This window comes from Lepisosteus oculatus, chromosome 5 (assembly GCF_040954835.1).
Source record: "Lepisosteus oculatus isolate fLepOcu1 chromosome 5, fLepOcu1.hap2, whole genome shotgun sequence".
In the NCBI taxonomy this organism is placed as follows: Eukaryota; Metazoa; Chordata; class Actinopteri; order Semionotiformes; family Lepisosteidae; genus Lepisosteus; species Lepisosteus oculatus.
In genome coordinates this window covers 57,400,295-57,428,006 of record NC_090700.1, presented here as the reverse complement: position 1 = coordinate 57,428,006, position 27,712 = coordinate 57,400,295, and the positions used below count along the sequence as shown (strand labels likewise).

Genomic DNA, 27,712 nt, shown 5'->3' with positions numbered 1-27,712 from the left:
CTCTTATCAGTCTATAGTCTGCCAGACTTCCTACCAGTTAGGGCAGAAGCAAGATGCTATAATGATCATGTGTCCTGTAGCCTGTCCATCTCCTGGTTTCTCTGTGGCATGCAAGAGTGGACAGAATTTGATTTGATGGACATGTTGTAACCATGTCCACATTGTACATAAGGCTAATATTTATAGGCAGGAAAATCTGAAGACACTTTAAGAAGAAAGCGTTTACAAGGCGTTCCCAGTGCAGGAAAATAACTGTTGCAGTATTTTCACTTTCACTGGAATTAGAAATCCTATAAACAGAATGTCTACGTGTCTATTATCTGCCACATATTCTGCATAAAATCCAAAAATAGTTTCAAAGAACTCTTGCTAGTTGAATGTGGGAGCAAAGATATCACATTAAGCAACTGAACCTCATTTACATAGCCCTGTCAAATCTGTTAATTATTAAAAATGTTCAACGGTTTGGGAAGTGTCACCACCAGAACACTTTCGTAGTGTCACTGCAGACATTCAGTTGTCGAGAGTAATGTGTTATAAAAGGCTTTCATCATATCATAAAAATGAAGCCTAAATGTACTAATTAAATTTTACTAGCCGTGCACTTGCACTTTTAATTGTTAATAAATAGCAATTAAATCTTCATAAGTATTTAATGGAGGTATGCATAACAACCACAACCATTTCATGCTTATTTGACTTTAATGTACTATGTAATAAGAATTAATGTGCCAAACATCAACAAGTGATTCTTGCAAAATGAACTGAAATAATGTCCTATTTAAAACAGTTAATTGTGCCACACGCTGTTTAGTTGATGCTGTTATACAAGGTGACTCACAGAGGTTAGTCACTTTGTTTTTTACATTATAGTTCTCGTTTCTTGGGAACAGCTGGGTTCAGCTGGAGCATTCCTGCAGTATCTTGCTTGCTCAAGGGTAAAGCAGCAGTCTCCTACCTCAAATGTTTTCAGCCCTAACACCTATAGCCTACATTGCTAGTCTACATTTCAGACCTAACACCTAGTCTACATTGCTATATCCAGTTGCTTAATCTTGATGCCCAGAGATGAAAACCACAAGGCTGCTTTCCAGATCTTTTTTGAAGGAAAGATCAGTGCTGTCTAGGCCAAAACTCAAGTACAGTAATCAAATTCACATAGTGCACTTTGGTCTGTCAAGGTCCTTATCAGTTAAGGTGACTGATTAGTTTCAGCTCTTATTCAAAAGCATGTGATTTAGGTGGCAGCTCATTCATGTCAGGTGTTCCTTCTGAATAATCGGACACAGTATAGTGTCCACAATCTGTTTCTGAAGGGCTGTATCCTGTAGGTTTAACCCAACACCTAAAGACTTGAAAAATCTGTGATGCCCAAGTAATTACTAAGCATAAAATACATTCTTAACAAAAACAAAAGAACCATAAGAAAATGTTTGTCATTTTTGTTCTAACAGCAGGGTTAGTGCTATTGTAATATGTCCTTTTTTCCTCTTCAGAAGAGAAATTTCTATGATGCCAATCTGAAAATAAAAGTACTTCTTTGATTGTTTATGAAACTGTTGAGGGTTGACTTAACTGGGTTTCACATCAAAGATTCGACTCCATTCCTTCACAGATTAACATAATTAAAATTAGTTTTAATTTCACAGAGTACAGCAAAAAAAACATACAGACTTTTGACTTATACATAAAGAATGTCTCAAAATGAGATCAGAACAAGTCTCGTAATACATTTTTAAGGCTTTTTTCTATAGAAAGTATTAACTGTTGTATTTGCTGAGAGCACAACTGGGGCAGGAGGCTCACCGACTTGAAGTTCATTTCTTCTTCAGCTGCTCAATCATTTCAGGAACAGCCTAGGAGTAAAACACAAACTTCTGTTCAGGATGTCTGAGTATTAATTGCAAAGAGCTAACCAGAGGCGTGTAAAAGAGATGCAGCAACAGCGAGTTTAAATATATATAAATATTAAAAAATCTAGACACAGATAAAATAAAACTTGTTTTGATAACAAAAGGGATCTGCAGTGTGTATGCTTCACCTGTCGGTTTAAACAGTTATTTGAGAATCAGTCATGGTTTAACCCACAGCTACCAGCTCACAGTTCTGCCTCCTATTAATACCCCTCACTTTTATAGAGTTTTACTAAAAGACTCGTCACACATCACAGACCTGGTGAATAAGTAATGACATACAGCTGAACTGCTCCAAAGGAAAAAAAAGGCATTGCTCCTTCTTTTACAGCAAACAAAGAACTTGCTACCCAAGTCTGTGCCAAATCTCTGGCACTCTGTCCAACTGTGCCACTTCTGTCAAAGCCAGGGCCCAGACTCAGTTTGGCAGGCACTATAAAACCCAGCTAGGCATGTAAACAGTTGATGGAAGGTAACAGAAAATAAACTTGAAAATAACACCAGTAGCTTGTGTTTAACTATCAATTACCATTTCCCATTCAAGGGCTAATGCTTCTCCCACAGCAGAAGGCTCCCGGATGAAATCTCCACCGATGAATTCAGGATTTCAATAATTTAGCAGATCTGCATTTCCATTAGGTGGAATAATGCATCGTACAAAATTTATTAGGGAAATAGTGTACATGTTGTTTCTTCCGACTGTCGCTTTGTCTCTTGGTTATTGAAATGCCTTTGTGTTTACTGCCCAAACCTCAGCCTTCAGCTCAGGAATAGTATTAAATGTTGGCAGCTCTCTCAGTCATTTCCCTGTGCGGCTTCGCTGTCTGGACTGTGCCAGTCGGTCTTCAGAACAAGCAAACATTCTTGGAACAACAGATGCCTGCTCATCTGAACATGCTTTCCATATTAAATCAAACTTTCTGTAAATTAAAAACGATGGAAAGATATTATTTTAAAGACCATTACCTGTGTTTTTTGTTACATAAAACGTAACATAAAAAAAACGTTTTAACTGTTAGAGTTTTTGCATGTAAACATTCAGCAAATAGTCTTTATAAGGACAGATGTACAGTACTACTTAATCACCTATTGTATTACATTGACTATTATTTCACAAATCGCAGTATGGAATAAAACCAACAGGCTTTCAGACTTTAGACACTGCCTGGAGTATACTGTATTATTGGTTGCATGTAAGGTCTGTTTTTATATAGTGTTTTTTGTAAAACAATTTGAAAGAAAAAAAATCATCCAGGACTTACTAGCCTGCAAAGCTACAATGCATTTACAGTATAACAGAGCAAGTTCAGGAAGAAAAGTTTTAAAATATAAAAAAATATGCTTACATTTTTTAAATTAGAAAAATATTTCAAGCCTCACAAATTCAATTTGTCATAAACCTCTGGGCTATACCATATTAAGTTATTTGGGCGCAAACCTCATTTTCAATATGAACTTTATAATAACTATTCTTCTGCCTAATGTTTAATGTGCATTTGATTAATGAAATATAGGTTAATCCCGTTCCTTGGGTGTGTATGTAGGTAGGAGGTAATGTATGAGAGCACTGCTAAAGTGCAGGATTGCTTGGGTGAGCTGGGATATAAAAAATGTAGAAGGAAGTACTTCTTGTCATGATCTGAGAAAGGGCTGGCTGCATTAGCAATGACCATTAGGCATAGGGTTTAATATTTAATATTCAAAATAATTAATTAATACTCACTCACAAGGGTTTAGAATACACAGATTAACATTAATAGATAAAGCTAATTGTAGAGGTTGCACGAATTTAAAGATGAAGTCAATAACAAAGAGGTGAAAAGAATATAATTTTAAATTGAAAAAAGCTACCCCTTCCAACAGATAAACCAGCAGTTCAAGGCAGGTGCTGTATTTACTGATTTGATCAACACTCCTGTAGTTAACATTCAGACCCCAACCAGTCTCTTCTCAACTCATTTAAATCTTTGCTGCGTTACGCCCGTCTTAACCCTGAGGATGTGACCTGTGTGGTGAACTGGCACAGGTGGACAGTATCAGACACTTCCATGACATAAACCTGAGTCAGGGCAGGTGCAAAACCTGGAAACTGGCTCAAAGACGAGGCCAGTTACAAACCCTGTCCAAATTCTGAATCATCCGAAAGAGGGTCCTAAGAATCAATCAGAAACCAGGCTCACTGAAGAACAGCTCCAATGAAATGAGAAACAGGAGAGGCGGGAATCCTTCAGGTCCTCTTGCCTACACCACCACAACAAGCAGCTCTCTCAATATTTAAGATAACTTTGCAATACACTGGAAGTCTGGGTGTTCACAGATGCCGTCAATTCTCAGCCTTTTTTTTACTGAGAAACAGCACTATACTGAAGAAGATAAGAGAGACGCCCGGGAAGTGAGATAATATCATTTCTTGTCTTTGTAGTTTTTTGCAAACTATGCAGTCTAGTGGCTTAACGTAGGCTTTGTGCTCAAATATACATAAAGATGCTGCCCGTCCTTGGTCAGTAAGATAAGGGGCATGTATTTGGTAAGCTGGCTGTACGCCCATAATTTGAAAAGAACTAACTGTTGTCTAGTCTGCAACTTGGATATAATTAATTGACATGCGTTGCTGTCTTATCATTTGTTTAGAATGTGTCATAGTAACTCTTTTTGTTTTAAGGTATGAAGGACCATCTTCAGCTACTTATTTTTTAAGTCTGGTGGTTGCAAGCCGGACTCCATCTGCATATGAATAAAGGGACTTCTGCTTCACAGACACCTGAACTTTGTCATTTGTTTGACACTACAATTTGGCGCTGCGGAGCAGGGTACTCCCAGCTGAGGGGACTCTGACAGAGAGGTGGAGAGGAAAAGCTGGGCGGCCGCTTCTAAAGAGAGGTAAGGACTCCTCTTTTCTAAAAAGTCCCTTATCCTCTCCATGTTGCTGTCGAGGGTTTTTCTGAAGCTGAAGCGAGTACAAAATAATGAGTTCATGGTGTATGTGGTGGTAGACTTCTGATAAGTGTGCCGGCTGTTTTCCCAGTAGAAAGATACTGGATGTGTTTTCCCAGTTGAAAGATACTGGATGTAGTCTCCCAGTTGAAAGATACTGGCAGAGGGCGGTGGGGTCGAGATAGAGGAATTGCTGAGACTTAGCATTCCGCCCGGTTAGTGTGGTAAACCCAGTAAACCCAGGACTGACGCACCTGATATTTGCCGTAGGCTGTGTTCTCTTTAGTTGTTGTGGAGAAGCTGTGATCTCAGGGTGGTAACCTGAGCTGTATGTGTAGTGGAGCCGGGGACGGTAACTTGGTAAGTTAAAGCTAAAGGAAAAGAACTTGGTTCGTGTGATACTGTAATTAGCATAAAGGTTGCTGAACACATGGGTGGTTGCAGAGGATAGATAATGGTTTGGTGTGAAGGAAAAAATTAGTGGAGGTGTCTGACTGGGTGTCAGAAAAAAAAAAGAAATTAGTTTAAGGCAAAGTGAAACTAAAAAGAAATTTGGACTGTCAGACGGGATTTAGTCTGAACAGGAATGTAGAAAAGTGTATGAACATTGGGATAAAAATAAATAGAGAAGGGTTTTATTTTAGAGGAATATTTGAGACACCAGCTCCTTTCGGTGTAACACTTGTTAATATATCATCAAGTATTTCTTCAAGAAATAATTTTCTGTCTCACGGGTCAGGTGCTACGAAAGCTTGGACTTACCTGCAAACTAAAAACTACAACCCAGGCTATTAGTGGTGGCTTTTTACTGTAATCCTGCTGCCCACACTGCACATGTCATCAAGCTCAAGTTTGTAATTTTCAATTGGCAAGCTGAGGAGAATTTCTATAAGCATAGCTAACCATTTCCCACTTATAAGAGTATATGGCCACTTTATATTCTTCTTTACACTTAAAACTTCTCAAGAATATGCATCAATATTCCAAATGTCTAACAATTTATTTAACGTAAAGTACCTTCTTTCCTCTATATCAAGACTAAACTGATAAGCAACAGCAAAACCGTTCAGTTCTGTAAATGCTTAATTTCCTTAAAGCGCTTCCAACTGAACAACCATGAAAACCATTAAGAAAACTGTCCGTGATGAAAAAATCGACGTATTCATACATCATCAGAAAGGTGCCTATTCCCGGTAAGTGATGAGACAATCTGAAGTCTGACCTGGATGCACTCAATGACACACTTTTGTTATCAAGTAACATACTGTACATACAACAATAAAATAAGAGCCAAACAGTCCCAGCAACACCTTAAAAGGGGCAAGAAAAACACGCATGTTAGAAATGTGAACTACTGTAGTTACAGGCAGCCAATATTTGAGAAGCTGAGGCACTTTGGAAGAGCAATACCAGCAATTGTTTCTTGTAACGATTTAGCAGCAACGTCAAAAACCAGACCCATCTCTGGAGCAGAAATCCCACAGGTCCTATATTTTAGACGTCTGTCTAAGCCAGGTTAGGCTTAAAAGAAAATTATTCAAATATCTATGGCCACTTTTTCCAAATATATCATTCTAAATAAAAGCTACGTATTTGTCATCCTGTACAACAGAGGGGAAAATACATATCTGTACTGTCTTCCTAGTCAGAAACGAGCCTGGTTTCTAGTTCCATACTCACAGCTGAATTAAGCGCTGAGCCAACTCAGAAATGTTTAGGAGCTTTAGATCTGACAATTTCCCTCAGGTTTCTTTCCACACTTTACCTGTCATAACTGCCGATGCCACATCGAAAAAGATACTGAAATTTTAAATGCTGTCATGAATTAGAAATAACAGTAATTTTGGTGCAGGCCTGCACTTAGTTCTGAACAGCGAGCTAGTGCCAGGAGTACTAACTCAGGTTTCTGTCCTACCAATAGTACAGTTGATGAAGGTGTCTGTTTGGAACATTCCTTCAGTCTGTGTTTCATTTTAGAAGAAAACAATCTTAATTTTAAAACTAGAGTGGAAATAATAATAAAATAAGATTTAAAAACACAACTGGTGAACTTATTTTTTAAAAAACATGCAGTTTTAAACATTTCAGCACTGCTTTTATTACGATCTACTTAGTATATAGCTTCTGGAGAGGGGATGTGTAACAATCTTACCTTGAAAAGATCAGCAACTAAGCCATAGTCAGCAACTTGGAAGATAGGAGCTTCTGGGTCTTTATTAATTGCAACAATTGTCTGAAAATACAAGATTATACAAGATTCATTTTTCTCCTGCATACAGACAGCAGCTAAGAGACCCATGAGATGTACACCAAGGGCCTATGTTTGTGATACTGACAAATTGTCAGTATGGCCACTGTAATAAAAAACAGTCTAGATACAACAAGACACAATATTAAGATTTAGCACCACTATGTACATTTCTTCCTTAACATTTATCAGGCTTTATAAAAAAAATAATTTTATTAATTGTTACATTAAAAATACATAATGCTCCTAATCTTTCTAACAAACTTAAACACCCTATTATTTTCTCTAAAAATGAGTTATGTATGTTTTATTAAAAACGTCTGTTTAGAACATGCTGAGCAAGAACAGTCAATGCTAAAAAACTGAAACATGATTAACATAATAGTATATATATATACACACTTGATGCCTTTGTTCAACACAAGAGACAAATGTTTACTCGAGGTGAATGTGGTCAAACTTCCTCTCTCTGCATGATCCACTTCTGAAACCCACGGCCCCATTCCCACATTGTTATAAGAGCCTGGTCAAGATATTACAAATACGTCCCACCCAGAACATTCTTTCAAGAGCCTCTGAAGCAAGAGAAAAATACAAATAAATTATACATAGTTCTTTAAAAAGCTTCTCAGGTTCCCTTTTAAAACATACTTCTTAAGTGCACGGATATCCCGATGAAGATAACCCGCATGGCAAAAGCAGCTCACTCAGGAGACAGTTGCCATGGCTACACAGGAATTTTTACATTTCACATTTACATAAAACTGTTCTCTTCTAGGAGTGTGGAAGTAGCTTCTCCTCCATTACTTATTTTAAAAGTGGGTCACAGCAGCGACAAGAGGAGAAAGAAATAAGATAAATCTGAGATGGGCAAAAAGTAGGCTGGATTTGAACTCCAGACACAATAACTACTTAGTTCCCAGTTAGGAGACATTTATCCAACTGCACATTTAAAGGAATTATTAAACAAGGCTTTGGGCACCTCCACCGCCACTAATAAAAAGGAAAATGTACATTTTCACATCTTTCACTCTTTTATATCCGAGCTCCGTATGTACCCATGATTCCTTCTTGTATGTTTGAAAATACTTAAGTTCATAATTGTCTCAAAATGTGTTCTTTATATTCTGAAAAACAACAAAAATGTCAGCTAAACAGTATAAGGAAGTGAAAGCATATTAATATATGAAAATGCACACCTGCTTCTTCAATAACCTGTGTCTAAGGAGGAAATTAATCATGTTTATATTGCGTGTATTCTGCTAAATTGTTCAAATACAGTTCAATATTAGTATGTAGAAAGCATTTCACCTTCCCTGACATGCAACCAAGAGTAATTAAGCTTAACAAGCAGAGGACAGCAACATTTTATTTTTTAAATCCAATGCTTTATGATGTTTTGCACTGCAGCTTAGAGGTACAGCAGAATGTTTAAGAAATGACTTTCAGGACAAGGCCGCATGGAGACTCCTGGGTGCACGCACATTTACTCTGCCAGCTAAGGCTCCTAAGAACTGAAGGCAAAAATCTGTCGCACAAGGAACAAAAGTTTGCAATCAGACATGGATGCTCTGGGCGCTCTGGATTAAACCTGTTTAAAGTTTCATTGCCTTTCTGCGGCACTTCCACATAGTGGCACCTCTGCAGAAATGTCAGAGGCATCCTTAATTCCATGGCATGCAGGCCCCATAATTGAAATTCTACATTGTCATGCATGAATTCATGTGTCAGACGGTGAAATTAGCAAACATACTTGATGGGGTTCAACAAACAGACCAGAAATAAGGCATTCTTCTAAAATGCCTGCAAATTTATGCTTGTGACGTGTTTATTTAACACACCATCTGCAGCAGGCTGTTTAAATCTCGACACAGCAAGCACACACACATTTCCATACACTATTATATGTAATTGGTTGCTCTTAAAACAATATATAGAAAATGTGTAGCATATTTCACATGCCATCAGAACATAATCAGTATTTAAGAATATGAAAAATTGTTCTTATGAAGTGTTTTTCTCACTATGAAATTCATGGTCTGTTTAAAGACGGGTGCAGTTATGCTTACTAGTTAAACTCATTCTATCCATAACATTTTTATTTCAAGGTTTTAAATAGACTTATTAAAATAGCTGAATGCTTGAAGACATACCTTGCTGTCCTTCATGCCCGCAAGATGCTGAATAGCTCCAGATATGCCAATAGCGATGTACAGCTCCTGTAGATTAAAGTGCCAATACAAGAGCAAATCTCAGTATCCACAGTATTCAAACAAGCTTGAAGACATAAAAAACAATTGGTTAACCAGGTCATAGTCCTTTTTAAAATCTATTTTTGTGCATTGCACACAGTCTAGCTATAAACAGCACTCTAAAAACACACATTTAAGAACTGATGTTAACATTTCTGTTTCAATGTCAGAGCGTGCCAAAGCAAGGAGACCGTTCAGGAGTGAACTCCAACAATGATCCAGTTCAAGAACATTAAAGGTGTGCAGAGGTGGTCTTTGTCGTTTCACTAGGAGGCCTGTGCTGGCCTCATTTGGTTTTATGTTTCTGGACTAGTCAGGAACACAGCTCCAATATATTTTGTTCCATGTAATACAAGCATACAGGTACAGCAGAATGGGTGGGAGATCACAACCACACACACTATCCAGACTAGACTGCATGGCCCAGCCAGAGGACATCTGGGGGGCTGGTGGCTATTAATACCTGGTTCTGTTAGTGTGATTAAAATAGGTTTGATTGGGACACTGTTGAGCTTTTTTAGATCTTCTGTTCTAAATAATTCTGTTACAATGCCAGCAGAACTGCACACTCTCCAGCCATTGTGACTCTTTACCTAGATATTCCTACACTAGCCTTAATCCTGTAGTTGCTAAATTCCCTGATAAGATTATTGAATTCCCATATACTGTAGATATCAGACCTTAGAATCTTAATATTACAAGTGTAGCGGCAAGGCTTATTAAAATACAGGAATTAAGTTTGCTGCTCCTTTGCCAGTCCCTCTCTCCTTCATCTCAGTGGTGCTTGATACAGAGAGGCCACTCCATTTGGTTCACAATTAAGGTGTTTCCTAGCTGATAGAGTGTCCTGATAAGGAACAACTCCCAAGGCTGAGACACATCAACCACCCAAACAAATGGTCATCTCTGGCGCCTTAAAGTCTGGGAGATTCTGGGAGAGTCTCATCCAAAGTTGTTTACAACTCTAAGGTCAGAGTGCATTGTTACTCATCATCAGCCAATCAGGAGCTGGTGGGGCAGGTTAACCCCATGTGCGGCTCGGATGCCCATGAAAGTTTCAACCAATGAATGACCGTAGCGCCTCCAGGTAAAACAGGCAGCACAGGGCTTCCTCAGCGCGCCTCCTGGACATCCTCAGACTCAGCCCGGACCACCACGTAACAGCCAGTGTGTCGGAGTGCAGGATTTTCCTTTGTTCCAAGAGTCAAGAACGGAGGTCGCCAGCGCGTAACCAAAGGATCCACCTGAGGTTAGCCCTCGTGAACCCACCGCGAACGCTCCCCTGATCAGCAAGTGAACTACGGTCGGAACTGTGGACAGCTGAATCTAAGTATTCAGAACTAGCGCTACATCAGGAACGAACCGGTCTTCTTCCTGTCTAAAGAGTGTGACCTGCTTGGACCCGCAGTCACTTTTCGCCTGTGCAGAAACTCTGCTAGTTTCAGCCAACACTAACTAGCCGGTCTTCAGAGAGCACCAGCAGCGCATCGCAGCAGGAATCTCTTCCTCCTTCCACCACGTCGTAAGCCACAACACCACTGCCTGGCACCGAGCCAGAGAGCGCCGACTGGACACAGCAACAAGCCTTGTGTCCCAGGGAGATCTGAATCCCCACAGATTGGATGAGTATTCAACCTTCTGCATTACAGCTCGAGAATTCAATTGTTACCTCAACCCCAGTTGATATCAATTTAATTCCTATGAATGACGTACTTGCTTTTCGAGTATCTAGTGTAGAAGTTGTAATCCAAGTTCATTTACGAAACGGTCTAAATGAATGATATACTGAACGTATGTCCCTCTTGGTTTGTAACTCTTCGTGATTGAATCTATACCTTTTGTATTCTGCTAACCCTCACGATAAGATCTGTTATGTTTATATGCACATTTTATGTATTAATAAATGTATTCTTGTGTACTAGTATCCGTGTGTGTTTGAGTTATCCTGCAAGGTTGATTCTAATAGCCATCAAATCATTTTGTGACTTATTGCTACAATTAATAATTGTCCCAGTAAAAGCACAAACCCCCTACATCTACTGGTGCCTCGTGAGAGGATGCCTACAGAAGCAAAGGAAAGAAACTACACTTGCAGACATTCAGACAACTGATCCAGCAAATGGAAAGTCAACCCAATTATCCCACAGTGGTTCTCGGACACTGGTTATTTCACGGACACTGGTTGAGTACTGAGTCTAAAGAGAAGCGACAGGGCTGCTTTTCTGTCTGCACAACACAGCAGGAAACATTTTATCATTTTTATCAAATAGTGTTCATCAAAACTGAACAAAATTTTAGTTTTTTAAAAAATACATTTTTTCTCTCCCACTGTACGGAAAAGCACAATCAGAAAGCCTCTTCACCAAACAGTTCAGCGTGACCTAAATCAACATGGATTCAAGGAGCATTAAGTGGGTAGTAATTACCAGTACCTGAGGCATCCTCAAGGCATCTACATGACGAATAAATCAGTTGTTCTTAAGGAGGGGGTAAAGGCAGGAAATTCTACAAAGAACATTTTGTAGACAATTGTTTAATTATAACCAAAGTTTTTAGCTGTTCCAATCCTGTTCAGTGGTTATTAAACTGGCTTTGGGAACCAGACAGAGTGCAATAAGGAAAATAAACTATCACACCATGCTTTTTCTTGCTTCATTACATTCACTTTTTCAGCTCACTCGCAGTTATGCCCTTTAAGAATAAACCTTGATTTTCTTTTAATCTCAGAACAGGGGTCCAAACAGGAGTCCCTAATCTAGACTTTTTTTTCTAAGACTGTGCTTCTGGAATACCCATGGCCCTGCAAGCTTTAAAACCCAACACTTGAAATTGTGTTGATTTTGACTAAATCGTGATAAATCAAGACGTCAGGTCACTGTCTGATCTACTGAGAGAACATTTATGGAAAGATGAATTTATAGTAATGATGTCATACTAACCATTACAAGCAATAAAAAGCTAATCCGTTTATGAAAAATAAGCAGTCCTTAAAAGCAGGCACACACACAATGTTTTTCTTTCCTTGAAATGAATGTGATAAGGTGTTTTACGACAACTGGTATACATAAAAGCAAGTTTTTACATACAACACCTGTAAAGGATAAAAACTGATAAAAACAGAAGAGGAAATCTACCACTGTGGAACAATAACCATGCTGTTACAATCAACGGGTTACAAACATTACTACCACACAAAGCAGCAATAATGCTTGGTGTCTGGCCTCTGTGAAGCTCGTTCCCACTTCACTCAACTTGTGAAGCAAGATCACCCTTTTCTACCCCACGTGTGGCGCAGTGGCCCTGCAGGTGCAAAAGCCATACTGCACATCACTTAGATGGGGGCATTTCAGCTTTGGATGAAGTGGGTCCCCTCCTGGGCTCTGGGGTTAAAAGTGCTTCATAAATTCAACACAATTACTAATTTTAGCCATCATTACAAATCAGTAAAAACTAAAAAACATGGCCATGCACTTTGGATGTATTCAAAAATTAAAAAAAAAAAAGGTTTCCCATCTAACGAAGAATTTGACCATACATTTTATTGGTGTTGCCAAGACTTTGAAACCTTAGTACAAAATATTATTGTCATAAGATAAAGTTTTGTCTTGATGAAAAAAGAATAAACAAAATACACCTGTACCTCTTTTTGGAATGTAATTCCAGTATTTCCAGTAATTCCAGTATCCATTCTGGACCCCGAAAATGTTACCCCTTCTTTAACTTTTGTCACCAGAAAATGACAAAAGAAACAGTATCTAACATCCATACTGTGGTTTGTGCTTTAAATACTCAAAAACACTGCGAACACTGCATTCCAAAGTAACAGTAACCACTCCGTAGGCTCTGTGCGGACTCTCACCCATACAAGTCAGTGGAAACGGTACATTCGATATGAAACAAGTCATATGACTCTCTGCATTTGACGGAGGTTTATAAATGTATCTTTGTATAACTTCCTTGTAGTTTCAAAGCTGGCTTTCGTTATTGGAAGCGTGGGCAACAATTCACATGCTTTATAGAATTCAATGTTCATAAGAAGAACATAGAAAGAGGTACGGGTGTAAATTTATTGTACAAGTTGGCATAAATCATGAGCTTTAAACCTGTTCTCAACAGTGACAAATTCAACAGCCTTTGACTAAACAATCCCTCATTTTCAGTTTATACCAGAATTGGTAAAAATGGAACAAACGTTTTAAAATAAGCAGATAGCAAATATATTATAAAATATACAACTGTATTTATCATTAAGATTTCGTTCACATCAGCTCTATTTCAGTAGCAAAAGCATACTTTTGCTTGAGACACACATTTGTCTGTAGAATATTTTGTAAAATGTCTGCACAAAAGTTAATGATTAGTGTTGCAAGAGGTCTGTAAGCACCAAACTAGACCAAATGAAAACTATACAATAGCCAAAAGTCACACTGAAATTAACCCAATTCACTCATTATAGTTTTGAAATTACAAGCTACTTGGGAACAGAGGCTAAACAAGTTTAAGCAATCCTATAAAACACAGTGATACAAAATTATATAAACATAATATAATAAAATGTTTCCATAAGATAAAAATAATTAATAAAAATCCACATGTGCCACTAATTCCATGTTTTAAGTACAAATTTATACCAAACTTAAAATTTAAACCAACTCCATTCTGATACCTAACAGGCTGGCATGTCCAGAACGTCCCAAACAAAACCCAGCATGTCTCAGAAAAGCTTGCCCTAAGACAAGGATGCTACAAGTCTAAAACTCCCCAAGTACGCTGCAACTCCAACCAGCTCTAATCCTCTTCACTTCAAGAAGCTTTTCAAGGGCTTTGATCAGGCAGGCCGTGTAATTACTCTTAAGAAGAGCGCTTAGGGTGTCTGCCAGAGTGCGGGGCCCAGCAGCATTTCCATTTTCTCTCCTGGGAGCACCACATCAATTGCTTTCAGCTAAATGCACTCACATATGAATATTTTAGTACAATTTAATGTTTCTGCACCAGCCCCTGAGGAGCAGAGCATCAATTTGTGAACACAGTTCTCCTGGAGTTAAAAGCCAGGCCGGATAATACAGTATGAAAGGGGCTGTCAATCTAGTGCTTTTTGCGAGGGGGGGTGGACTAGTCTGTGTTCCCTGGTCCCCAGCTGCATGGAAACAGCTCTCCAAAGTTTCCCACTTCAGTCTACTTCTGGACAGACCTTCATTTCAAAATATATACAGAGGGAAAGGAGAGAGAAACAAATGGCCAGACAATTTGCCAAGCTTGGTCAGTTTTCCCTAAGCTATTATCATCTGCCGTCTAGTACCCTTCTCCCTCACAGCTGCCGAGAGAGCAGCAACTGCACCTGCCGGCCTGGTGATAAAATACCCCAAAGTGATGCAAACATCCACCCCTTTACACATGCCATCTCCCCCCAGGTGTCAGAAGACAAGGGGTTTACAAGCCGCCAGCTCGCAGGTATGTGAATACTAATGTCTACAAAGGAACAACACACCGCTGACACCACGGCCCATGCTAAGCATTCCCGAGACCCGCGTCTTCCTTTAAAATGTCATCTTCTGCACCGCCCACCCCCCTCTATGACTGCGAACAATACAAAAACAAATACGGGAATCCGCTGTTTTTAAAGCAACACCATATGAAGTATTTAGCTGCCGATGGTAAAAACGCATTTCCTACATCACTCTTACCCACAACATACTCACTTTACACACGAGGTGAGGGTGAGAAATCCCAGAATAAATCACACCAGCTTTGTCAGGAAATCCAGTCAATCCACTAAATGGAACAGTAGGGTACGTGTTACTGAAGATGGTTTATTTAACAGCCTTGTCCACAATCCCCTACTCTCCAACACCATAAGGAGATCCATCTCCTTGGTTTGTCAGTCTTTGAGAAATCACTTTCAAACTCCTGTCAAAGGCAGCAAAAATGCACGATGATTTTAATGTCTAACGTCCCCGGCAGCCAAGGCACAGAATACTGATCCAGTTTGTTACAGACACAGTTTGAGCTAAGTTGCACGTAGTGTTATATAAAACACTTTTTTAGTAGGTCTTGCCTTTGGTTTCTGAAGTGACCGGTGTCTTTTCAACTAAGCAACTTTCATTACTTCCCTGAAAAAAATAAACATACTTATACAATTTTGCACTTTTAGGCTTTTTTATTGACATAGAACTATAACTGCATCCCTGGTTTGAGACACTCCACTCAATTGTACACGGGCAACTAGATTGCTGAAATAAGAGCTGATATGGATCTTCTTCTCAGATGACAACCAGACTTGACGTACCATCACTGGCTTTTAAAAACTATAAGGCTGTCTTAGACATTTTTATAAAATGAAGCAAGTTTGTAACAGCAACTGCAATAATCCATGACAAAATGGATTCCACAAACCAAACATCCCATAATTAATTTAACTCCTAATTAAGCGCATAAATTCAGAGAAAATTAATGAAATATCAGATATAACCAAAATGAACAGAGAACAACATGAGGTATAAAATGCAAATTGCATATTTTACCCATCATCAATCCTCAGATACATTTAATACACTAAGGAAAAAGTGTTAAAGGAACAAATGGATGCAAAATAAAGATTAAAGCAGATAGTTTTCCCAGCCCTTTCAATGGATTTTTGATGAGGTGTTGCACTCTTCTTCAGACTGACATCTATTCCTGTAAAGGCCCTAATAAGTTAGTTAATGCTTTAGAGTATTCTACACAGAAAGAATACACGTCACGCATTTGTAAAATAAAACAAACGACAGACAGTTACACAGATCAGGCAAACCGGGGACTAGTTCCTTACCCAGCACTGCAGAAATGCCCTAAGGCAGCAATCAAAAATAAATATTAATTATTACGTGAATACTGCATTAACTCAGAAGAATTATGAATTATACATCCACAACATGGTTCCACTTTTATTATAATAATACAGAATACCATGCATGAGGACTTCTTATTTTTTATATTTTTCAGCAGATGGTTAATAAACCATCAGTTCAGGATTTTATTTTGCCCAGAAAATAAAAACAGAGGTTGCAATTAAACTCAAATACACACAGACAGCAAGAGAAAAAACTAAAAACCTACAAAAGGTAACACTGGCAGCAATTTCCAGGACCGGGGGATGGGCGAACACTTACTGTTCTTCTTGTTAGACTCACTAATGGATATGGTAAATCATTTAGGACTTCAAATCAGCCATTAACTGAATTTCAGGTGGTTTAAGCTCCCTTAATGTGTGGGTAATGACAGCTGGGATATCCCAGTTGAACAGGATAATGGAAAATTAACCTTTTTAAGCTTATTCAATTTGAAACCCTAAAATAATTTAGATTTCCGGAAGTATAACTCAAGAAGCTTGAAAATAGTGTAAAATATTTTTGCTCACGGTTGGACAGATTTGTAATGAAGAAGCCTTGCTTGCTTATTGCTATATATACCACCTCATTCTGCCAGAACATAAATTCAACTGCAGAGTTCTTTTTGCTGTATCAGAGCTCTTCCTGCAGCTCAGGGTATCACACTTTAATAATCAGACATGTGAGAGGCTTCGTAAAGACATGAAACCAAGCCAGAAACAACAGTCTTGAACCAGCATACACTTGTTTAGATGAGGTAAGAGAGGAAACAGACTACACTGCACCCACCTTTAACATTTCTTCACATTCTGATCATTAAAAAGATCTCTAGAACTGATTTTTTTAAATAAGTGTGATGCAGTCCCAATTAACCTTTTGTGCAACACTTTTGACTTCTTGTGTTAATGTGGAAACACATCACACCACAAAGCATGTGAATTATAAAAATGTATAGAAACCATAAATTAAGAGGCATAATAAGCTAATATGCATTAAGAAACAATCAGTTGTGAAAGCCCTATTTGCTGTAAAACAAAATCTTTGGAACTCAGTGGAAAGACAGTTGATTATATTAAGGAGTCAGGACATGTGCTTGGAAGATTTTACACAATCTGCAGTGATCTCAGTGGCCCCTTTCCACCAGACAGATGCTTGAAAAAGAACAATGTGTCAAACAACATCATTCTGTCATTCAGGAGAAAACACACGCTGGCACTTGCTGTCTGAAAGGATGTTCTTTGAAACTTGAAGATCTACACAAATCTTTATAAAATATATGCATGAAGTATACATTCTTTACATTGTGAATGGATCATTCTTACATGTAAAAAATAAACTGAACCTATTATTAGACAACAAATGTACAAAACATTTACACGCTAGTAAGAACATGCTCAGATGATCTAGCCTGTGCAGCTCTGTTCAGCTGCAAAGAGATTAACAACTTCTGCTTATATATTACTTTAAATCAGGAGAGCATATACAACATGAATTTCTTTCCGTCATCATCAGTTGCTTAATCAAAACTTATTACAATATCCACATGATTCCAGGTTTCAAGCACAGATTTTACTTCTGTGGTCTAAAGTTTCTGCATGCAGACAATCTCTCAGATCTGCATGGAGGAGTGATTGTACCTATAAGGTCGTACTTCTTCGTAACTGGTCTTCAATTACTTCCATAACTAAAATAGTATATTGATAACACTCTTAATTAACAAGAAAAGCATTTACACAGGGAAAACAGAAAAGGTCACGAAGCATTTATCATACAAAAGGACAGATACATCACATCAGATGGAACACAGTGTTTTCAACAAGAGATGGATTTCAGTAAGGCACGTTATGCATTATCCAGCAATCAGCACTGACACTTCTTTAACTGTCCGGTTTATTAAATCCACCGCAGCACTGCACACGGTCTGAAATATGGAGGCATAATGCCCCTTTCTCTATACAGACCATTCTTCAAATGACGGATGAAGCCCAGAAACATGAGAGTGCTGTGTTTTCTATAAACACACCAAGACACATTCAAGACTGTTTATCTATTTTGTTTCTTTTTAAAAAATCAATACAATTATTCCTAAGTATTGTATATGATGCTTGAACTAGCTACTCCATTCTTTGGAGAGAGCAGGGGAAAAAAAATCAATAGATATTCTGCACAAAGAGAAAGAAGCCTGAGCTTTAGTTTTGTTTGTAGGCCACACTACTTCCACCTAGCAGTCAGTTAATTGATAAGCTCTCACCTTCACGCCAGCAATTTTGCTCAGGTAGATTTATAACTGTCTTGATAAATGTATATTTATAAACGATCTTTGCAACATTCCAAGAATGCAAGTTCAGTCCCTGCGAGTTCTTGTCAGATTCTGAGCTTTCTAAGGAGCTTGCAAACCTGCTTGTCATTATTTGCGATGATCTGAAAAACAATGCTAGTTGTAGAGGTTTTGAAACTATGTAGTTTAGACCTTATGGACACTACAAAAGATAAGAAGAACAATGATACCAGGTGTGATGAAGGGTCCTGGCTTGATACGTTATCCCTTTAAATAGGACTATTGCAAAGTCTAATGTAAAGTCATTAGTGGTCATGGAATAAAACTACCAAATACCATTCATTTATACAAAACTATGTGCTAGGTTATGTCACTGCAGTGTCTAAATTGAGACTAGCCTTATTGCACCAAGTCTGGTTGGTTTTTTCTCCCCATGACAAAAGACTTTTCCATTTCGGCTTTATTACAGTCATTAAGTCCATGCCTTCCACATAAACACATTACTGTGAGCCTGCATCAATCACTCAGAAACACTACCCATGGCAAAACAGTAGGTCTTCATTTTGTTTTATAAGACATGGCAAACAAAGGCTAACATTCACGTGCATTACAGTGCATAATATCACAAGAAAGAGAGATTTATGCACTTTTCACTATATAAAACTTTACTACTTACAGGTGCCACAATTTTTCCGGTCTGTCCAACCTGCATGTCATTGGGAACAAAGCCAGCATCAACAGCAGCTCTTGAAGCTCCCACTGCACAGAGAACACAATTTCACTTTTATTGCACAAAACTGTTGAAAAGCCACTGCACTCAATAGTGTGAAAGCTGCATCTGAAGTAAACCCAATAACCCCCAAGTCAAAAGGAAATACAATGCATATTTTAAAAAGAAACACTATTCAGTTATGCTCAGCATGTAGTATTCTAGCATGATGCACAATACAATTCACTTCTAAATAACCTCAGCTTGCTTGCTGCCTATGCTCTTTTGTTCACGATGCCTTAAGAGGTACCAGAGGTTTTTCTGTGCATACCTGCAGCATTCAATTTGTCAGCCAGGTCATATAGCAGCTTGAAGTTTTCTCCGCTCTTCAGCCCTCTCCCTAATTGAAACAAGCACAAAAACAGTTACAACACCTACGGTAAAACAAACTGCTGAACTAGACCAGTCAACCATCCAACACGCGATACAACAATCCAGTGCAATCACCTTGAAAATACACTTCAATACTTGCAAGATCACACACTCAAGATTGTTTGGCTTTTCATTAATATGGGCCCCTGTCAACTGGTCATAATGTGCATCCCATTTGTACAATGGGCAAAAGTGAACTGTGAAGCTCTTACCTCCAGACACCACCACCTTGGCACTGGTCAGCTCGGGCCGATCACTCTTGCTCAGGTTCTGTTCTAGCCACTCCGACAGGCCCACACCACCAGCGGGAGAAACTGGAGGACGAGCAAAGCATACAGCAATATCTCTACTACCACCCCTTACTCATTCATGCCCAAACCACGACAGGCAAGATCCTTCCTCTTTCAGTAAACCCTTTGCCCGTAGAAGGTTGCAGTGAGTCAGAGCCTAACCCAGAAATCACAGGGCTCAAGGCCACACTACACCCCGGACGGGACACCAGTCCAGTGCAGGGCTCACACACATGGGGCAATCAGGAGACACCAACTCAAATGCCGTAGACAGCATGTCTTGGGACGTTGGAAGAAAAAAGGACAACCCAGAAAAAACAGCACAAACCTGTTTAGAACACACAAACTCTGCACAGACAGAGCCATATTCAATCCTAGGAACCTGGAGCTGTGAAGCAAAAGTACTACACACAGAACCAACTTATAATTTATATAATCATTTAATACTGAAAATTTAAATTCTCTGAATAAATCTGGGCTAAAATGGTCCCAACAATTCTTGCACGCTTCAGAACTCTGGGGACAAAAACATCAGGTGCTCGACTTGACAGCATTTCTGTCCGTTGGCTTATAGCAGTGTAATTAGATTTTAAAAGTCCCCCATGCAGAATCTATGACATTTTGACTAGATGTATATTAAATGTATAATTGACCATGATAGTTATCATTGGCAAAGCAGAGGTCCGTACGAGCTCCAGGACGTGCCTGGCCAAATTTCAGAAATCACAGGATTGTGCTGGTTTTGATCGGCAAGATCGCAGTGGAAGATCACAGTTCATAAAAGGTTTGGTCTGGACTGTCCTCACTGCCAACAAAGTGGATAAGTTCAAAATTATCCTCACTGAGCTGGACTGGGAGAGATGTGGTTGCCAGAAATCTTACCTTGTTCAGTAGCAGCACTGCCTCCAGACACAGACGCAGCTTCAAAGGAAGTCCCTCTGACAGTGAAGACCTTCACTTTCTCATTGCACTTCACAGTACTGAGAGCATTCCCTAGAACAACACCAAAAGGCAGGTCACACACTGCTCATCCCCTCTCTCACCAGGCACAGCTCCTGCAGTGAGCAGCTCAAGTACAATGGGCTTCGTGACTGTGTCATTTTATACTTGGTTCAGAGCCTGGAAAGCATAACTATTATGGGAATTACTCATTGGCAAGTCTTTTACTGAATCATTTCAAACTCATCATTTAAAAATGACAATGATAAAATAAATCCAATTTGATAAGAAATTCTATCAATCCAAGCTCACAAGAATTTGTTTAGTTTTTTTTTAAATAAATGAGGGCAATAAGTACATTTATTTGACTACAGTACTGGATTGGCATGCTTATACTGCTAGGCCCATTCATGGAGTAACAGAAGAACGGATTGGGCTCTTCAGGTCAGTTTGTGAGTTACTTCAAATAAGAGCAATTTTTAAATTCTATATTTATCAAATATTTTTCATGTGGCAAAACAAGTTGCACTATGTTTACAATATCAAATCTACTCTTGGATGCAGAAAGCACAGGTAAAAAAGTGCTTGTTGTCCCCCAGGTATCTGCATCAGACATTTATACATGGTTCTCAAAGGGGAAAATAAAACATTTTGACTTCCAAAGGACAAAGTCTGATTAGATTACGTTATTAAACAAAACGTGGATCAAGATAGAGAATTAATGATTTTATAATGTTTGAGAGCAACCTAAACAGATCTTAGTATCTCCGTTATGCTATCATAAAAAGTTGAAAGATTGGAATTGATGACAAACTCTTCAGCCTTTATGCCCCTTAGCTTTATCTTAAAAAATCACCCTGCTTTTAGTCTATCTCCTAGTTCCTTTCCGATTGCTTTTCTGCTTAGTACACACCCTTGTTCAGGGTGACCTACAATACATACAAGAAATTTACTTTAGGATAACAACACACATGTACATGTAACAAACACAAATTTGCACAAAAGTGCAATCCTGAGCAGAATGAGATAGTAATTTCAATTCAAATAATACTCAGAGTGGATACCAAGATGCCGTGGAGGCCCATTTTCCAAATACTCAAGTGAACTGGAGCAATAAGTTAACATCAAAAGCTTTATTAACAGATATGACACAATCATTGTAACCAACAACTTAAAAAAAGAACAGCAGTTCATTTCTTTCAAAAAGGGTTTCCGTGTACAAGAATTTGTAGTTTATTCTTGAGGATCCTTGCACGAAGCTCATTGGAGCTTGAACCCTCTTTTGTTCAGGCAGTGCCAAAGACTTGAGTGGCTAAGTTCACTGGATGCTATTTATATTTTATGACCTTACGTACACAGTGGAGAGAATATTCAATATATAGGAAGTGCTAAATATTTCCTCTGGAAGAGATTTTGTCCAAAACGACAGATGGGATCACTGTAGTCTGAACTTTCAAAGTCTGCCGCCTCTGATCCCAAAAAGCAAGTCTAAACACTTTACAATTTCCCTGGAGCTTTTTATATTAGAGTAATACAAACTCCTAAAAGAGTAAAGTCCAGTGAGCCAGGGCTATTCAAGGCAGTACGTTTCCGGTTTTCATAAATAAAATGGAAGCATTTCTCAAAGTTCTGACACTATAACACTGTGTGGCAAACACCTGCACACTGCTCCCCTTTTCTCTGGATTCTTCACTAAAATGCCAGTTTACATTATATTATAAAACCTGAACACTCTGCTCACAGTGCCGCAGAACATTTTGCTCATGGTAAAATAAATTTCTGGCTACAGCTATGCTCTAAAGCAGTGATGCATATACTGTAATTACTGTATGACTGAAAATGAGCTGTACTACATACAGTATTTATTTTCTTTGCAAAGATAGACCCCCCCCCCGCTGTGAACTTGAGTTTTATAGATCATACCAACCTTTTTGGCACCTCTGAGGGCCTTATATTGCAATTATTTAACATTGACTTATTTTCATTTCTATGTACTCATTGGTTTCTTGAAAATAAAATTAGAAAAAAGCATCAATATCTTAGGTCCGCTAAAACTAGACACTCACCAGCATAGATTGTTCGAACAAAGGTGTCTGGAGATTTTATCTCAATGATATCAGAGATGGGGGCAACATCAAGTTTGGCAGCCACTCTTGGAAGAAGGTTCTGCAAAACACAAAAGCAGGAAGTGAATTAATGTACAGAAACATAATATAATCAGAAACAAAAAGCAGACTTTTTATGAAAATATCTGCATAAAATACCACTTGGAGAGTGCACTGAAAGTTTAAATTCAAGATATTTCCGCCACAGATTTGGCCCCATTCAAATGCAATTGCATTAAGCTGACTCTAAAAATCAGAAACGGGATTAAAACAGTAGCCCTGGTACGTAAAAGGAAAGTTTTGTTTCAAACAAATTTCTGATTTCAGTCTGGTTTCAGCTTGAGAAAAAAAAGTTCTTCAGTGTAAACTATGCATTAGCTTTAACATGAAAATGAAGAGAGAGTAATTAAAAGTGGTCTTTGACAAATGATAACCCAAGCATTTTATTAATAAAATGAAATTGTATCCACCAGAAGAGGATGCATTATGTGAAATGCATTCAGCTATTCAGGGAAATAAAGACTAATATCCTGCTTCGGTCAATATGAGTCAGGTTATAATATACAAGATATTGTTTAATGCACTGTAATTCAATTTAAATACCATTAGATCAGCAAGTTGACAGTTCTGTTCCAGAATGACAGATTACAAAACTTGTAATTGAGGATAGTACTACACATATTGTGGATGCTTTCTTAGGAAAATTGAAATAAGCCCCTATCAGAGACATACAAGGTGCATTTTTAAATACACAGGGACAGTAGACTGATTGAAGAAAAGCTTCCCATATTAATAGATGGAATCTTGGGGAAATTTGATCATTTTTTATTCAGATGCAGGACCTTCCACATAAATCATCCTTAATAATTAATTTATACTCGAAATGTACACATTCCAGGCCTTCCTGGTAAACTTTATATAATTTACATATATTAAATACTCATCCATATCCAAAAACACGACAATGGCCCCACAAAATATACTTTATTTTCAGAAACTTCCAGTCAGACAAACATTCTCTGCAACATAATGGTATAAAGGAGGAGCACTGGGATCAGAGCAACCAAAAAAACTTATGGACTAAATTAGTTACAAACAGCACCTGATTCGATTCCAGAATGCAGCTGTGTACAATAATGGTACAATAAACAGGTTTTGTACCCTTTTCAGTATGTAGATAGAAAGGCTCATTGTACAAAAGGGGATAAGTGCTAAATGCACTAGACAAGTTCCACTTTTCTGCACCAGAGCTCACAGTGAAAAAAATCCAAATTCTGCATTAATGCTTCATCCCGAAATATCATACGCAATTCCATCGCCCTGGCTTCTCAATACTGATGCAATTAGCAGCACAAGATGGAACTGCCCAGGAGAGATATACAAAAACTAGTAAAACCAGGAAACAGTAGAAGGTAACTCTCTGCGATTTCCAGGCTGACAGGTTTCCCTTACTTTTCCAAAAGCAGAAGCCCCAGCGCAGATGTGTGTGAAGCTGAACTGATTGTGGGTTGCCAGTATCAAAGGGGTCAGCTCCTCTGCAAAGAGAGACAGTACAGTCACCTGGTTAACACTCTGCTAACAAATTCCAATTTACTGGTGCCGATTGAACTGATGAGAGATTGTTGACATGCCTTTCTTGAGCACAGTGTAAAACTCATCAGTCTACTGTAGTGTTTTCTAAACAACATCTGTAACATGCCTACAGTACATCTATAATACACACGGCTGAAGCTGAAAAGAAACAGGAGTAATTTGCACGCAGTGACAGTCTTAAGAAGTAGAAATTCACATGTAGAAAATTTACAGAAATTAAAGTTTTGCCATTAACATGTTTGTCCTTAGTAAAAATGGGTGTGCTGTGTGTAGTTTAATTAAGAACTCTTCACAGATTGATACATGCTTGGCTTAAGAGTTTTGACACTTATGAGTCAACCACAGTGTATTACTCTGATATTCAGGTTTTTTACACCTAGTTTTGATGTTATCTGATTAACAATGCATTAAGACTGCAATCAAAGTACTTGTTAATCCCTAACAATCAACCTGTAATAAAAACAATAACAGTCCCCAAGTGAAGCGATATAAAACAAAATTACCTGGCAATAAACCTTTGTATGCATCATGCTGAGCCACCAAAATCTTTTTAACTCCCTGGACTTTACTTAGTTCTTCAGCAACCTATGGACAAAAACGCAAACTAAATTAATAAATTATGTATTAATCAGCATATACACTGTCAGACAGATGGTTAATCTGCAGCCTACCTAACCTAATCACTTCTTTTTTGACAATGCAGGATTGAGAATATAAATATAATACAAGAGGTTTAAACTTTTAATTCATTATAAAACTGTATGGTAAGGTGCAATTGTTAGACAAAATGTATCTAAAATATCACAGAGAAAATCGATGGGGAACCACTTTTGATGTTGATATGATAAGCAAATCCTTCTTTTTGTAGACAGGTTTTTATTCACTTACATTTTGTAAAACAAAGAACTATAATCACATAGTTCTGTATAATAAAACAACACCAGCTCATTCCCAACACCAAAACAGATGGTGTCCCCCTCCACGTTTCCAGTCAAGGGAGAACTAAATAAGAGTAAATCAGCTACTGTATACGAGGATCCCTTTTTAAGGCAGGAACCAAACCAAAGCCTCAGCACAACAACACCCTTCCCACAGCTTTGTTGCCAACCAAGAAATGTGTCTTCTCAGCTCAGTTCAAAAACAGAACCCATAGAAGGAAAGCACCAATATAATTGTATTTTTTTAGCTGTGCTGAAGGATGTGGTATGTGTACAGCAGTGTGTCAGAGTGTGTTTACCAGCAAACCCACAAAGTTAAAGTGTTATAGGTAACAAGCAGAGATGAGCCAAGAACTAACAAGGACAGTGACCCAGGGCTACCCTAAGTGCTCTCACAATGGTGATCCTGTAACCTGACATGCCATGTAACCGTGACTTGGAGAAAACAGCCATTAAAATCAGTCATAGCCATTTACCTTGGTACAGCTAGTTCCAGCAACCAAGCAGGAGACCTCCCCTCCCAGCTTGCTGGCAGCTGTGATGGCATTCAGCGTGATGGGAGTCAGCTTCTCATTGTTGTGCTCTGCCACTACCAAGGTACTCTGAAACCTCTGGAGGAGACTGGCCTGGAGGGAACAACGCATCAATCAACAACAGCTGTATTATTTCCCTGGTTCATCTTTAAGACATACTGTGAGGTCACCCTGCTTATAGAACCGTGCTGCTTCAATCACTCTCATTGATTAGGACTGTTAGACAATGTGTGCAACACAGCAGAAGCATGACAAGCGTCGGCATTCTGAAAATACCGATACACAAATCAATTACCAATACAGCTTGAAAAAAAAATATGAGTCACCTCAACAAATCACAGACGTCTAAAAATAAAGCTGTAAAGCTTCATTGAAACCTTTTAAAAACTGCTTTTGCAAAGTAACAAAATACCACCCAGCTGCTGGAAGACAAGGGCTACATTTCATTTAATGTCCAGGTGGAAAAATATAAATTCTTATTTTTTCCCCCACGAATGGGAAACGTGTCAGTGATGACAGGGTCGGTGGAATACATGTGCCGTGAACAAACCGAAAATGAAGAATTATTCTGTGGAAAACGTCAATGCGCATTTCAATTCTTCTGGCTTACACAACCACACCTATAGCCTGGACGTATGCAAAGACCAAAATGGGACTTGAATGCGTTTCGTAACTGTTTTGCAACGCTGCATACCTGCAGAACGAGCGATCTCTCTTCATGTCTTGGAAGTCCTAATCCACTCCTTAAATGCACACCTAAATACTATAACCAGTCGAATTCCCAGGGTAGACAAAGTTCAATACTTAGCGAACAAAGTACATATTATAAGAAGCCTGTAGCCATCGATCAATGCGCACTGTCCCACAAGAGGACACCCAAAGCCTGACCTCTGTCCAATGCCCCCCGAGCGCTTTTCGGCCAGCTGTTACAATTAAGGGCTCACGATTACAAATCTCTTCGCGTTTCTTTCGCTGTCTGATACAGCTACTCACCACTTGTCTCACGTTTTGCTTGTTAACGATTTTGTACATGTTTTACGAGATCTTTTTGAGCAGCAGCTAAAAGACCCCCCACTCCAAGAGAGAATCCCTTCTATCGCGAGAAGAAAACAGCCTGCAAAGCGACGAGTGATTGGACCTACAGCAACTTCCGTTCAAATAAACTTTACTTGTACAACTTCGTCGCATCCTGCCAGACAATCCAGCTGTTTGCATAGTTGCAAAGAATGCAGTCTTGGCGTGGGTCGGTTGACAATGTAGACAATGTCGAAACCGCTGTAAATACTTAAAAATGTCCGGAGTATGCTCAGTTTTATTTACAGTAGTCATCCAAACTGCGGCGTACTTCATACGTGTAAAACTGCTTACCCAAGTTCAGGACCAGTCCCATTTGCTTTCCCAGTTAAGCTTGACGTTTATAAAGGAACTGGGAGAGGGTTTATTCCCTGCTGTGTTTCCTTTCTTCTCTTTTCAGCAGGAAGTAAACCCGTTACCTGTTCCTTTGCACCCCACGCAAGCTGACGCAGCTAGTATTATCTCAAAATAAAACAAAAAGAACAACAGATACGACTGAAAGACAGTAGGTCTGATTGGTTTGATTGGTGCTTTGCACGGATAACTAGATATTCAATAGAGCGACTGCAAAGCAGCAATTCTTTCAAACAACCAAAAAATTGTTGGTT

At 38.7% G+C, this 27,712-nt stretch overlaps 1 protein-coding gene across 1 annotated transcript; it reads right to left on the bottom strand.

Moving 5' to 3' along the window:
* Window positions 1–1,616: 1,616 nt before the first annotated feature.
* Window positions 1,617–27,148, bottom strand: etfa (electron transfer flavoprotein subunit alpha). Its single transcript, XM_006628899.3, has 12 exons — window positions 27,024–27,148; window positions 25,974–26,123; window positions 25,063–25,144; window positions 24,419–24,501; window positions 22,928–23,027; window positions 20,805–20,915; window positions 19,845–19,946; window positions 19,532–19,600; window positions 19,168–19,250; window positions 9,249–9,314; window positions 7,000–7,080; window positions 1,617–1,856 (listed from the first exon to the last, which is right to left on the bottom strand). The coding sequence occupies exons 1-12, from the start codon at window positions 27,060–27,062 to the stop codon at window positions 1,818–1,820; spliced, it is 1,005 nt and encodes a 334-aa protein (XP_006628962.1). The 5' UTR covers window positions 27,063–27,148; the 3' UTR covers window positions 1,617–1,817.
* Window positions 27,149–27,712: the final 564 nt, after the last annotated feature.